Source organism: Anopheles aquasalis, chromosome 2 (assembly GCF_943734665.1).
Source record: "Anopheles aquasalis chromosome 2, idAnoAquaMG_Q_19, whole genome shotgun sequence".
NCBI classification, from domain to species: Eukaryota; Metazoa; Arthropoda; class Insecta; order Diptera; family Culicidae; genus Anopheles; species Anopheles aquasalis.
In genome coordinates, this window is record NC_064877.1 from 67,598,147 (window position 1) to 67,610,856 (window position 12,710).

A 12,710-nucleotide genomic window follows, 5' to 3' on the forward strand; every position below is an offset into this window, starting at 1 on the left:
CCTGTGGCTGTGGGTCTCGGTGGGTCGCTTCCTTGTTCCGTTTCGCTCTAGCGCTTTGATGCCTTCTGGCAGCCAAATCCTTCTTCGAATTCGGATTTCTTGCGGGGCCTGCTGCGAGCTGTGCTGTGTTGAGCGATGTGCTTCGATCTGGAATAATGAATTAAGCCGTCAGTCGATTGCGAACATTTTCTGAACGATTCGGCCGGTCACCAGCTCCTCAATCGGAAACTTTTCCACGGTAACCACCAAGGTTGACTTACCACCGGCTGTGCCAGCCCAAGGCGGATATACGGATATTTCCTATGCTCTGGCTGCTGCCTGGAGGATTGTTGGTCGTTACACAACCGTTGGAGGGTTATGGGACGGGACGCAAAAATAGCGAAAAACTCACAAAAAATGGTTCGGAGGGGATGAAAATTATGTAGGACACTGGTGGGGGGGGGGGGTGCTGCGGTGGGGGGTTTGCTTGATTAGTGGCGGGATAAACTTTTGCCAGGCAGAGAAACGCGCGAAACAGCGCGAAAAGGGTTCGGTGCGCTCGGGAGTTTCGCCACCACCGCCGCCGCGACAATCGAATAGACACGCCTCGTTGGCCTCGCGGATAAACTCTCGCACAAATTGACTATTGATTAGGCGCTTCCAAAATAAAAACGGGTGGCAGGCCAAATGAAGGCCCTTCTAAAATAGTCTCAACCGTCGAGACCGATCGACCGACGAACCAACCGAGCCGTCACACTGCGGAAAAACCTGCCAGCAGCACTGGAAAACCGTCGCCGCACATCGACGCCTACCCTGATTGAACACCGACGAACACCAGGCACACCACGATTAAAGGCACGGCACGGCTTTTGGGCAGAGTAGATAAATTTAGATAAGCAGACAGCACAACAGCGGAGATCGATTTTCACGCCCCGAAAATCCACACGAAGCTCCGCTTAATTATTCGATGGACGCCACTGGTTCGTTTGCGTCAACTTTCAAGTGCTGCAAACGGCGCAAATTCTGCAGTAAAATGGCCCCCCGTGGGGTTTCGGATCGATCGCATGGATTCGGGTTTTCGCGATAGCATGGCAAACGGTACCGCACCCGCTTGCGAGCTCGATTGCTGTTTATCGGTTGTAAATAGCAACCCGCCATGCCGTGCCGTGGAGGTCATGCACAGGCTAAGTGACCGGGCTGTGCGTAACCATGGCGTGTGCTTTACGTGAAGACAATGAAGGACTCGGCAAGTGCATCTTATCCAGTGTTCACCAATACACTGCCAGCTAAGCGGCCTCATTCAGACCGTGCCACAGAGCGTTCGCTTTTCTTTCCTTTCGGTTTTGCATGTGAAGAGAAGTGGTTTCTATTGAGATTTTTTATATTCTGAAAATGCTTTGAATTTTGTCTTTATTCACGAGCTTGTATAATACTACGGGCTAATCAAAATGATCCGACCAAAAATTGGCATCAAAATATCATGCTCACTGTTTCCCCGATAGCTGCTTCTGCTCTCTCACAAGGCACTGTGCGCGATTTGGCCATTTTCTAATGTAGAATTCAACCGCGAGTTTCGCGTGTAGTAGCAGCTCACTTACATTCTAGTTTCTCTCGTTTACATCCACTCCGGAAACGCCACAGGCAGCGTATGTCACGTGCGTACGGGGTTGCTATACAGTTAATGTCCGCTTAAGAGTTACGCTTAGTAAAATAATCACATATCGGTTCAATGTCAGTTCAATTACGCTAATGGCCTCCGGGGACACTGAGGTATACTAAAGGCACGGGGATGCATATTGCACTGTTCTAGTCCGGTCGGTGTCTTCTTAGGTGATGTGTTGTATGGTGTTCTTGGCGTGGTTATGTGTCACTAGAATAAATTAACAGCCTCCTGAGAGCCGGCGTTCAATCCGCCGTACATCCGGTACAGCTTCGTCTGCTCCATTTCCTGCTCCATCTCCTACCCCGGAGGCATTCGCGATCAAACGGAATCGAACGGGATGTAGTGCAGGCGCCTAATCAGCAATAATGGCAACTCCGGCAGGCACACGCTTACCACAAACAGCACCGGGCTGAATACCAGCAGCAATCCGGTCCATATTGCGAGCATCCACAGTGGGTTGGCACCAATCAGCGATAGCATTATGATTACGATGATTCCGGATTATCCGTTTCAGAGTAGCGGCTTTAGGAGGTGTGCTCTGGGTACACCTGTGCTTTGTCCTTTTTCTGTCCTCCTTCCTTCCACTCCGTAGTGTCCTTCAACCTTGACGGCACCGGCGGGAATACGTGAATGTTGATTGGGATTTAGTGAAGTTTAGTGTCTCTTCCCCTTTCGGTGAAGACTGCACGATGAATTCTGGGCCGCTGTATCGCGACTATGAACGCCACCTGGAACAGAAAACAAAGGTGTAATTAATACAATATGCTCTATAAATGCTAATTATGACTTATGCTAGTTTCACAATTTTATTGCAACAGATATCTTTGTTCACCCATTTTGAAGACATTCAAATACCTTCATTTGTGTATTTTAGTAGAAATAAATGAAAATATCTACACGAAAAATGAGATCATATCCACTTCAAGGGTTTTATAATGTTTTTGATTGCAAAAATGGTTTCTTAAGGGTTCCCGGATTCATTCATACTGCACAACATCTTGTTGTATCCGATTAAAAAGGGACAAAAGCAATGCCAAATCCCAGTAATTGATGGACTAACTGAGCTGAATGAAAGCCATCATCAAGCCTCGAATCCGGCAATCTGAAGCCAGCTTAATGAGAGTGAATGAAATTCAAATTTAGAACGTTCCCAGAACAGTAACGCTAATTCCTTCTTCAAACCAAGCAATTCATCCTATCTCGACCGATGGACGATCGCATATTGAGTCTTCACTCTCTTGCTGCCACGCCACGTGCCAATTATAATCTAGATTCTAGGTTGCATGCATAATGAATTGACATCCTGTCAGCAGCTGGATCAATTCAAAGGATATAGCCCGATGACGACATGAGCGTTGATGTGCCATTTGAATAACGTGCGATTCTCCTCAAGCCCTCGCACATTTCCATTGACAAACGCGTTCTTCATCCAACGCAGTATTACACATTCCCTCGAAAGCCTTGTGCTTCACCTCAAACATCTTTCCGGTGTTGCTCATCCACCGTCGTTCCGTCCGTTGGTCAGAGACTCCAATGGATTCTGAGTGAAAAACGGGAAAACCATCAATTTCCCACGCCATTTTGTACGTGCTGTCATTTGCAGGCGAGGTCTCTTTCACCGAATCCAACCGGCCCTCCCCTCCCCATTACACGACGAACGTTTTGTAGGAGAGATGATCGGCTATGAGTATGATGCAAGCGGCATCTTTTCCTTCGTTTCGCCCTCTATCGTTTGTTTTCCTTTTCATTTTCACTTCTTGCCATCATTATGTGCCTTTATGGTTCAGTTAGAGGCTGGTGGGCATTTGGTAAGCCACGCCGTTAACCATCGTTCCAACAGAGCTGACCCCTTGAAACGCTAGAGTCCAACAAAAACTCTTGGACCACTCCACCTCTCTCCGTCGTCGACTCACCCCACCCAGACGCTCTCGCCGTGTTCGCATTTGATTAATCATCTCAGAGCGAGACACGGCCACTCGTTCACATTGATCACCCTGACCTGCTGTCTGCCGCGGTGCGGTGTGCCTCCAGCATCGCCCCAGAGAGCCGGCCCGTTGGCGCTGGTTGGTTCATCGTGAGCAATTGCGAACGCGCAACAACGCATCGCAACGTGAAGCTCATTATGCGACCTTCATCAGCCGCCACCGAGTGTCTGTGTGCTCTGGTGTGGGGAAGCTTCGAGGGGACGGCTCTTGGTTCACGCATATGTCTGGAGGAGAACCGGTTGTTCGCCTTGCTTCGAGGAAATACTCTAATCCGCAGACAGGGGTATCCAGAATAGAACAAACGTAAATCCAGAAATAGATTCCAACAGCGCGCCAAATTCCATTTATCATTTTGTTTTTGTTTTCCGCTTCGTAGTAAGCTGCCAGCACCGGTCAGTCAACCGTGAGAGGCGGATAACGATACGATACGATAGAGTGTTTCGTGATCTTGATCTTGAGTTGATCGTTCATGCGAAACGGCATGGAGCAGCAGCAACAAGCAGCGGTAGCATACTTTTTATTACGCACAATTCATTCCCATTTTGTGCGTGTGGCTCGGACCACCGACCTCAGTCCAACGACAAACCGGAACCAGCTCGAACCATTCAGCGGGGACCGGATCACCTTAGGCTGGTTGTAGCCACGAGTAAACTCGCCATGACTAATAATGTCAATGCCGAAAAAACCGAGCCACAAAACAAAATTCCCCACGAATTGGTGGGGATTTCCTGATTCAATCCATTTACGCGTTGGTTAGGTTAGTTCAAGGTTTGATTCACACGCGCCACGCTCGATTGTTGGCCATATAATGATGCTCAATAAAAATGCCCCCAGTTCTGTATTTAGCTGCTTTTAAATCCTTCCCACGTAAGAGGAACGTTTGGAATGTGGAACTGCGAATGCACTCGCAGCTAGTCCAATGCGACACAACGTTTTTACTCAAATGATAAGTGGAATATTAAACGGTAAAAACCTGATTTTAATTTAATACACCGTGTCGTGTCGTCGAAAGTTTAAACGATTAGTCACAACTGGCTAGCGATTGGGGTAGCGGCGCAGATGCCTTTCTATTTTCGATAAAGTTTGCTAGATTCGAATGTTCGAATGCGCGCGGTTCGTTGTCCATGCAATCGAAAAAAACGCGTGCTTTTAGTGAAGCGATCCGGCAAATATATACGCTATCGATTTTATTGATCTAGGCAGCACCATCTCGACATTCTCAACACCTGCCCGATTCGCATCGCAGCTTCGATCAAATATTCATAATCTTGGCCACTCGCTCAGAGTAAGCCGTGCAACACAATCAGGAGTAAATGGTGGTCCTGAATGGTCAGGAACAAAGAAACACAAACATATGGACTCGTATTATCCAATCTCGGTACTCTCTGATCAGCTTTCGAACCGGATAGTTACGGCATTACTTATCGGCATGTTAATCAAACGCACACTGGCACTGTTGGTCACAGATTGTTTCACACATTTTCGCGTAATATTTTCAAAATATCTCATGCAGTAGCCTCTCCGCTATGGAACCAACGGGTGCAACTTGCCTAAACAGGGCACCACATCCACCAAAGCAATGCTTCGATCGTATAGATTCTCTTTGGCACGATTGGCGTGATATAACCCTTGCTCGCGCCGACCAAGACCTGGATGCAGCGGACCAAACCGACCAAAGTCTGAGCAACGGTGCTACCATGCTTTCTGAAGTGGAAAGTAATCCAACGAGTTTGCTGCGCCTCACAGTCCGAACCCACCACACGCTTACATGGCCTTTTCTTCGCCTGTTTCGATCGAACCGCTTCCCTTTCCCCCTTAATAAGCACACTCCAGAGCACGTGGTGATCGAATGGGTGGACTCCACCAACTAACATAACTAAAGTAGCATTCAACCGTCAATAGCCGTCACGATTCGGCGACATTGCACCGACTGCACACTTACTTGCGAGGCTGGTATTGCACCAACGGCTGCAATTGGTTTTCCGTCTTTCGATTGTCCCGAAGCGTTTGTCACCAGGCTGCGACCACAGCACCGGACAAAGTCGTCGGACAGATAGTGCAACAGCACAAGCACGCACCACAGCTAATCAGTACGCACGGTTCGCTTACGGCTGGATCGTGTGTTGATCGAACGAATGAGAGCCCAACGTGAGGTCCACACCGGTTAGTTGTACCACCGGTTTTGTGCTACCGCTGCTAAGGCTACCGTACCAGGCTAGTGTCGCGATACAACTAACCACTCGCAGCAGCGGCGCGTGAGAAGCGATCGAGAAAACCATCGAGCTCGTAGCCCCGCCACCACGGTCTAGACAGGGGCCGAGATTTAGCGCTTTGGGCTCTGCTGCTCGGAAAACCGACGCACCATGACGCACACCAAACCACCGGTCAAGTTAATGGTAAACTCCGTGAGAATGACGCCAGCAGTGGTGGTAGGTAGCAAGCAAACTCTCGCGATGCGATTACCGGATCGGATGCTTGGCCAATGCTTCGTTCGTAGTGGTGCATGCGGCAGATCATCGTCGATCTACCTTTGGCGGATCATTCGTTTGTTTTCATTCGATTCCTCTCGATTGTTTACCAATAACAACACTACACCCAACGAGGTCATCCGCCGTTACAAGCTGATATTAAAGCAAACTAACTCCTTCTACGAAAACTAAAAGCGCCAGCCTTTCGTCGATGAAGATGATGGAGCATCTTATCAGCGATGCCAAGTGCGTGCAAAAAAGGGTACAACAAAAGAAAGGGTGATTCGTATCATCGCGACGACGAAGAGAATAACCTACGACACAGTACAAGCAAAACGTGTTGATGAAGGCAAACCGGTCCGGTTGAAGGTCTCTGGTAAGGACAAACGTACACTCTGGCTGTGGAACAGACCGAGGGTGTGAGGTGGATAAACGTGGACATGATTAAACACACGTCATCCCATCGTCAACGCAAGGCGATGGACTCGAGAACCAGCGACGTTTGCGTCTTAATGTGGCAACGGTTATGCACACATACAAAAAAGGCCAAAACCTACCCTCTATCCTAAGTCAATAGAGTAGGTCAAGTTAGTCGCATGAAGTCGTTATCGTTTTTTGCAGCGTAAGCACGACGAAAACGAAAAATGTATTGAATGAACTGGTATATCTGGTATTTGTAACACACGCCACGGACCACTTTCAAGGACACAACTCGGTCACATGTGGGTTAACGAGTATCGTTAAACTTGTGATATTATCTGCTTAAGTATTACCATGACATAAGGGTATTAAAGCGCTCTTATTTAGGTTTCAAGGACATTCATTTAAAATGATTAAACTCGTTAAACAAGTTAATTTCAAAGATTATCACGGACCCTGGTGGGGCGGTAACGATTAGTTCGAGGCGATTGCCTACTTTAAGGCATTTATTGTGATCACTTTGCCATGTCGATGCGATCTGAATGAAGAACAATTTGATCTCCTCACGCGTTTGTTAACGCCTTACCCGAATAATCACCGTCACAATAAAAAGTGAACAAACCATAGTAAGCCCCTTTTAATACATGGCTTATACTTACATGATGTAGTAGTAGTTGTCCCGGTCGGCCGTTTTATGATCCTTTGTGGAGCCACGGCTGTTGGCAAACGAACCGCTGGCGCCGCCGTCGCCACCACCATAGCCAGCCCCCATCGAGCCCAGCTTCGACGGGGGGCTTGTCCCGGCCATCGATGGTGCCTTCATTGACGTCATGGCAGAGACTTGTCCGAACAGATTCCGCAAGTTGTCCATGGTCAAACCGGAAGTTCTATTCAATTCCTCCTCGGCTTTAGTGGGGTAGATGAGCGCACTCCAATGGCCCTGCTGAACAGTAGATAAACGCGAACCAGGGAAAAAACTATCGCACAGCCAAACCAAATCCTTGAATCCGGTTCGAATTCCGGCTTCTTTATGATCACTGCTCTAGGGCAAGCCGTTCGGTAACCGACTGATGGTAGCGTTTGGGTATTCGTGCTGGATTCGTGTGGATGGCTCGTTCGCCTCTTCTTCAACCTCTCTTTCGACCTCACTTGGCACGCCCCTCGCGTTAAACCACGGATTTGATGTTGTTTATCAAGCTCGAGTCCAGCTGCACGGACGGAAGATTGGAGTGAGCAAGAAGTAGGGGCGCAGGGGCGACAGACAAAAGCAGCATCCAACCTGTAATCTGTGCAAGAGAGAAAAAAGAATAGCATGAGCATGAGAGATGTTTGTTTGGGCGAATCGCGAAAAAGATCGAACGAAAGGAAAAGGGGGGCCCGGCGACGACGACGACGACGAAAAACAGCAAACGGTTCGGTTTGTTTGATAATTCAATTTTGGGGGCCCGAACGCTTTCTTATCACTCTTTGGGGAAGGGGATGCGTATGTGTCTGGAGCGGAACAATCGGCAGGCCAGCACTGGGGGTCGCAGCACTCCATGAAACGTCTGCCTGTTACCAAGGCCACCGTCGAGGCATAAAACGGGTCATTCCAGTGGAGATAGAGAGCGGCGGCCTGGCCTGCTAAGAGACTAGAACAGGCCCCGCACGCTGGTAGTGGTGGTGCTGCTCCCAATTTCGTTCTCAGACCATTACAAACTGATTGAATTCAGCCAATTTAAGGGACAATGCCGGAGCCTTTGTGTTCGGATGAGCGAAATGGGGCTCTTGTCTGAAGTTTTATGGTGTAAGTCAATTCAACGGGAAAGAAAACCCCTTTTTCATGCCCAGTGATCCAGAAAATCTTTCCATTTAAGAGGGTGAACACAGGTTTTTGTGCATTCTTGAAGAAATTAAGTTCAAACGGTCATTAACTGAATAATTAACTGTTAAAAATATATCAAATCAATAAAATTAAATGAAATAAAGATTGAAAATCGCTACAAAAAGACATTCCACGGTGAAGTGAGTTTGAGTTAAACTTATTCAAAGCGAACCACCACTACAGGCTCGTCGAATTGAAAGGCGAAGGTTCGCGTCGGCGGATCATCGCTCGTCGTCCGCGGTTCCACACTTGTCGTGTTTCATAGTTTTACCCCCACCATCATCATCAACTGCACCGGGGGTACAAAGTACAATCCGTCGACTATAGCAGCAGGGTCGATGTGACCCTGTTCAGGTTTTCCAGCTGGCGAGTTTGCGACGCATTAACACATAACGATCGCCACACGCATGGCTCCCTTCCACGGTGTCTTGTTGCCTTTGAGCAGGAATTAATAGCTGGCGCTGGTGAATGTCCTGGTTGGACAAGTAATTACGATAAACTCCCACTTCCGAGTTTTGGTACTTGGCAAGCAAGAAGGGTTTGTAACTATCTTACCAGATTGGCAACAAGCAGTCTAGGTTTTGCTTGAAGAAACCCAAACCAGGCTATCTGATCCAGCGCTATCCGATACGAAATTTATCAATTGAAGTGTTGGAAAACCTTCACAAACAAAGATAACACCCCGCTTGATAAGTGGCACGAGCTGTGCATTGTGATATCGTCGGTGCGATAAGGAATAATGCGAAGAATTTACAACGGCGGGATTACCAAGCCGGGTCCACAAATTCACTTTTCGATTCCAGCGCAGAGACAAACAGATCTCAATATTCCTCAACGATTCAAATTGTCCTCTGACTGTACGTAGATACCACCACAATACGCCTCCTCAGCTACATGAAGAGGATGCTATCAACACCAGAGATCCACCACACGGCACTGCTGCGGGAGAGAGATTATCTTTACGCATTTTCGCTTGTTTGTTTGCTTTTCTGCTCCGTTCTTTTACGCTGTTGCATCTGCCGTGCGGCGTGTCTGTGTTGCGCATTTTGTCACCGTGGCCGTAACAGCACCGGCAGAGACACGTCCGCACGATGGTTCTGGAAAGTTGGATGCTGGGCTTTGCCCTGCAGCAGCAGCAGCATACATTTATTATGTGTTTTATGAGCTATTTTTGGCCCACGGCCCACAACAACACCCGACGGTCGTCCGTCGAACGGCGCTGATGATGATGATGATTTCGCATTATCTTTCCGAAAACACTCGACAACACCAACCCCCGTACACACAAGCACGGACCTTCCCTTCCCCCCACGAAAACATGGAACATCATCCCCCGCCTTTGGCCACACAAGAAACTCACGTAGTCGTTATGTTCCGGTCTCGGTGTTTTGGTCGTTTACGGATTGCGCGCACTTGATGCGATCGGTGGTGGTCACTTCTCGAACGGCTTCTCGACTTCGTGTGAATGGTGGCGGTTCCACGAACCGGGGTTTTATAGGGGGCGCACTATCTGCTGGCGCCGTTTGTGGGTGCGAGAAAGCAAGACCTCGGCGAGCATCAGCGAAGCTTGTGGTGAGAAAGAGACACAAAACAAACAAACCGCGCCGCTACCAACGACCACGACCGTCTCGTCTTCCAATTTCTTTGAGAACCTTTCTCGTTCTTTCTGCTTTCTCTTTGGTTCTTCTTCGGCAGGTACTTGCAGTGGAAAATTACTGGAGTCCTCCTACTTATGCTCAGCATTGTTTGTTCTATTAACCCGGGAAAGTACCTGGTGCACAGATGGAATGGCAACTGATCTCTTTTAACATGGTCCAAGTGTGGAGGTAACGAAATAAAAGTAATGGAAAAGTACTGAACATAATAAGAACTTTTTCTTTACAGTTTGCCAAATTAACGATTATTCTGCATTCTAGTTCCCTAGAGAATTGTGTGAAGCAATCACCAGAAAGAGGGTTTTCCCGAGGCCTGGAATCTGGATGTGCGCTTTAATGTTGTACGGAGAGATCTCTCCCTCATTCAGCAAAATACACGATGAACAGTATCAATTATTTCTCTAATGAATTCTTTTAATTATAAACACAACGCAAGATCGTAGATTAGATGGAGATAAACTAAATGATCCAGTTTGAACCAGATCCGGCAGAATTCCGATTCCCGCTAGGCATCGCGTTTGATTCATGACCTCAAGCGCCTCAACGGCATTCACACTCGTAGCATAGCTTGTGGCTGGTAATTGTAAACAAAATGTGGAATCAGTGCATGGCATTTCCTGCGGCTACGGATGCGAACTGCGCATTGACCCAAAGGTTCACACGGGGGGGAGATAGCGCCGGTACAGTTTGAATGATTATCAGATCATCGATTAGTGGGCCGCTAATGGTGGCAGCATTGCCTAAGAATGTCTTCAACCCACACACGCCTATTACAGCAAGCACTACGCAATCCTGGTTCATTCTACGCAATGATGGAAAAGAATTCATAAAAGACCGATTTTGTTTGCTCCTCCTGGCACATATACCTTACTTTTATAGCTTTTATTAAATCTTTCTCGCACGAGGAAAGAGTCATTACAAGATCTGGGTGGAAAAAGGGATAAACACTAGAACACGCAGCGCCGGAAATCGCAGAGACACCAGGCAGAGGGGGGGGGGGGGGAAACATCAATTTAGGGACACTTTCGCTCCACTTGGCTCTTGCCAGATTCATCATACTCCTGGGAGGAGATCCACATTTGCTGGAATGTGCCAATGCTGGCAAGGATCGAGCCACCGATCCATGCACCGAACCGTCGCTCGACCGAGCCGTTGGCGGAAATCATTTTCAACCGCGTGTTGGACGGTGCACGATGCTGTAGGTCGCGGTTGAGCCGTTCCGGAAAACCGGGCAGCAATGAGTTACCACCCGTGACGACGACCGAACCGTACAGCGAAAGCCGCACATCCGCATCGCACATTCCGACGCTGGTCGAGGCCAGCTGACCGGCGCCGAGCATCGTATGATCGAACAAGCTTTCGGCCAGCTTGAATCGCTCGGGACCAAAGTCTTGATGGTAACCGTTCGGGAACTCGTAGTGTACGGCCGGAATCTGCGCGGCGGTACGCTCATCATACGGCGATTCCAGCACCTGCACGATCGACATCTGGAAGTCTTGCAGCAGCCCCTTCAGCATGTACTGTTGCCAGGAGTTGGTTAACTTTTCCGGTAGCACCTTCTGTGTGAAGCGCGGCGTGTCACGCTCCTTGATGACATCCTTCGCCGCGATGGCGTATGAGGGCAGCAGATCAATGTTCTGCCCCTCGAGGTACTGGCGACACTGAAGCGAAAGGTAGTCTCCCCCGAGTGGCGACTTGACCACGGCTTGGCTAAGCACAAACCCTTCCTAAAATATAAAACGACTATCAAGTTAAGATCACTTCCGGGAAAAATCTCCTGCTGCCAGCTGCCAGCATGATACATACATGCACCGGAACGGCGGAGGTATGCGTTGCCCCACTATCCACAACCAGAGCCGTGGCTCGTCCATTAGCGAATGCCGCTAGGACAGCGTTTTTCACGAGATAGAAGGCAGGAACATTGTACTTTTCAAACATTAGCTCCGTCAAGCGCTCGCGATTGTTGCGCACATTCCAAGCTGCCTCGGAAAAGAGCACCGGATGGTAGACGGATTCCGATTGGATAACCTGGAAAAGATTCGGTTCTTAATGCGATCGAAGGAGAGTGGTGGAGAGTGGAGTCTACCTTCGCGTACGTATGGTCCAGTACTTTCTCGAACAAATCCCAATTCTCAATCATACCGTCCTTCATGTACGACTGAATTTCCATGTTTGGCCGCGCAACGTTCACCAGCGTCGTGTCCACGTAGTACTTGTTGGCTAAAATGAAAGAAACAGGTCAATAAGTGCCCATTCGGCCCCCTTACCGATTCCACTAACTGCTGCCGATGTTGTTGTCCGCTTTTGTCTCCATATCCGAGTTCATCACCGGATCCGCCGGTCCCACGCCAACAACGGCCGGGATGTCCGCCTTCGGTGTGTCTTCCTGGGCGTATCCAACACGCAACGAGTGGTGCCCGGGATCGAACACTAGGGCTCCGATTTCATCGCCACCGTACAGCATACCGCTCGCACTCATCCTGGCAGCAAGTTCCGGTATCGGTTCACAAAATTAACCTCCTAAAATGTGTGTTTCACAGATAACACTCGGTAAAAATCCAAACAAATCCGGCGTCGGTTTTTGTCACTGCGGAAGACAGGCGGGTTGCGGGGAATGCTACCCAGATGACAGCCGCTTTTTATGGCAACACTGTTTGAAACGACCGTTGCTATAAA

The 12,710-nt window shown here is 48.7% G+C and overlaps 2 protein-coding genes across 2 annotated transcripts; both read right to left on the minus strand.

Annotated features, from left to right (window-relative positions):
* Nucleotides 1-1,360: 1,360 nt before the first annotated feature.
* Nucleotides 1,361-9,857, minus strand: LOC126570070 (uncharacterized). Its single transcript, XM_050227553.1, has 3 exons — nucleotides 9,740-9,857; nucleotides 7,175-7,801; nucleotides 1,361-2,370 (listed from the first exon to the last, which is right to left on the minus strand). The coding sequence occupies exons 2-3, from the start codon at nucleotides 7,384-7,386 to the stop codon at nucleotides 2,358-2,360; spliced, it is 225 nt and encodes a 74-aa protein (XP_050083510.1). The 5' UTR covers nucleotides 7,387-7,801; nucleotides 9,740-9,857; the 3' UTR covers nucleotides 1,361-2,357.
* Nucleotides 9,858-10,879: 1,022 nt separating this feature from the next.
* On the minus strand, nucleotides 10,880-12,608 carry LOC126581131 (actin-like protein 6B). The gene is made up of 4 exons (XM_050244605.1): nucleotides 12,315-12,608; nucleotides 12,121-12,254; nucleotides 11,841-12,062; nucleotides 10,880-11,761 (listed from the first exon to the last, which is right to left on the minus strand). Exons 1-4 carry the CDS (start codon nucleotides 12,511-12,513, stop codon nucleotides 11,048-11,050), a joined length of 1,269 nt encoding a protein of 422 aa, XP_050100562.1. The 5' UTR covers nucleotides 12,514-12,608; the 3' UTR covers nucleotides 10,880-11,047.
* Between the last annotated feature and the right edge of the window lie 102 nt (nucleotides 12,609-12,710).